We start from the raw sequence: 1,862 nt of genomic DNA on the forward strand, positions 1-1,862 counted from the left end.
TGCAGTTCCTGGAGACCCATATGGTGCCAGGCATTAAACCTACAGGTGCATGTCTGTGGGCAAGTGGTGAAGTCTCGGGGCTGGAGTCACTCAGGCATTGGACTGAGGTTTATTATCAAGGGACACAGTGTTTCCAGGGCATGAAAAGTAGCCCCAGGCCAGTGACTGCTGCTCAGTGTGAGTCCTGGGCTAAGAGGATGAGGCATTCCCCACCTCGGCCGGACAAGCTGAAGCAGCCCCACAGGGACACGTGCTGCAGTCTCACCCAGGAAGGCCTTCCTTCCCCCAGGAGGAGTTGGGAGGGTGTGTAAGGTGTGTTGAATGTGGGCCCCATGAGGAAGAGTCCTGACAAACATGCTGTGTGCTTTGCCTTCAGTATGTTCCCAGAAATGGAGGTGGATTTCTTCACTGGAACTCAAGTGGACTCAGACATCGCCTTCTATTTCCGCGTGTACTTTGGCAAAGAGGTGGTGATGAACAGCCGTCACGGTGGGACCTGGGGTGAAGAAGTGAGATCCTCTGTTATGACCTTTGAGGATGGCCAACCCTTTGAACTGGACATCTCTGTGCTGTCAGACCAGTACCGGGTGAGTGTGCCCAGGAACATCCACTACATGGGCTCTCAGGGCTCTCACAGGGGCACACAGCTACCCCTGGCCTGGCCCCCAGAGTAGCTTGTGGTTCATCTCCTGCCCCTCTCATCACAGAGCACCCTCTGCTTGTACTGCCATGCTCAAGTCCTTTTCCAAATCTAAGAGGACAAGATCAGCACACATGCCTTATTCTCCAAGGTGGAGAAGTTCCTGTCTCACTCACAGCCATCATTTCTACCTATGCTGTCATTCCTTCACTTTTCATGTAGGAGATTCTTAAAATGTGCATATAAATAATTATAATCAGTCTAAAACTAAGTCTTTCCTACATTCCCAAGCCCAGTCCCTCTCTCCAGAGCAACAATTCCTAATTCCTTTATGCTCCTTCCAGATATACTATGTGCTTGTTCAAGTGTATCTATCTATCTATCATTTATCTCTGTTTTTATTTTTAAACAAAGATGTTATAAGTTACTCTAGAAATCACACATTGATGACTAGATTTTACTTGTTGTCAAAGAATGTATTTTAGAGTAACTAACATCATTCTATTTGTGATGCCCCCACATCATTTAATGTGTGCATAATATTCCAATAGAAGCATTTTCAGAATAATTTAACTTGACCCTTATTCATGCACCTCTAGGTGGTTTCCATATTTTGCTCTCATGAATGATGCTTCATTCTACATCACATTTTTGTCATTATCAACCTCCCTATTCTTATGAGGGAGAATAATTTCAGAGGAATTGAATAACTGGTTCAAAAAGTGTGTGAATTTTAACTTTGAAAAATTAACACCTAAAAGTTCACTTTTTCTCCATAGCCACACCCATAAAGTGTATGTTTAAACCTTCTATCATTGGAGAAGCAACAAGATTAAATGACCTATGTTTGAAGTGAGGCACTGTTCTATTTGCTTATAAGCTGAATAAAAATATCCTCATTTTAATCCTATGTACTATTCCTCCTCTTTAGAAACATTCAAGTTTTGGCTCAATAGTTAGAACATTGGCCTGCACTCTGGAGGGTCTCAGGTTCAATTCTCCATCAAGGGCATGTATCTGGGTTGCAGGTTCAATCCCGACCCCATTGGGGTACATGCAGGAGGCAATCAATTGAGTCTCCCACCTCTCTCTCTCTCTCTCTCTCTCTCTCTCTCTCTCTCTCTCTCTCTCATCTCTTTCTCTCTCCTCTCTCTGCCTCCTCCTCTCTTCCACCCTCGCTCTATAAAAATAGGAATAAATAGGGGAAAAAAGACTTTTATTC

General features: G+C 44.2%; 1 protein-coding gene across 1 annotated transcript in view; it reads left to right on the forward strand.

Annotated features, from left to right (window-relative positions):
* Window positions 1-332: 332 nt before the first annotated feature.
* LOC102757641 (galectin-10) overlaps window positions 333-1,862 on the forward strand; it is a 2,113-nt gene continuing 583 nt past the window's right edge. Inside the window, exon 1 of the mRNA XM_006752643.2 lies at window positions 333-587. Coding sequence (XP_006752706.1) covers window positions 333-587 — 255 coding nt within the window. The remainder of the gene's footprint in view (window positions 588-1,862) is intronic.

The sequence above is a fragment of the Myotis davidii genome, unplaced genomic scaffold (assembly GCF_000327345.1).
Source record: "Myotis davidii unplaced genomic scaffold, ASM32734v1 scaffold5190, whole genome shotgun sequence".
Classification (NCBI taxonomy): domain Eukaryota; kingdom Metazoa; phylum Chordata; class Mammalia; order Chiroptera; family Vespertilionidae; genus Myotis; species Myotis davidii.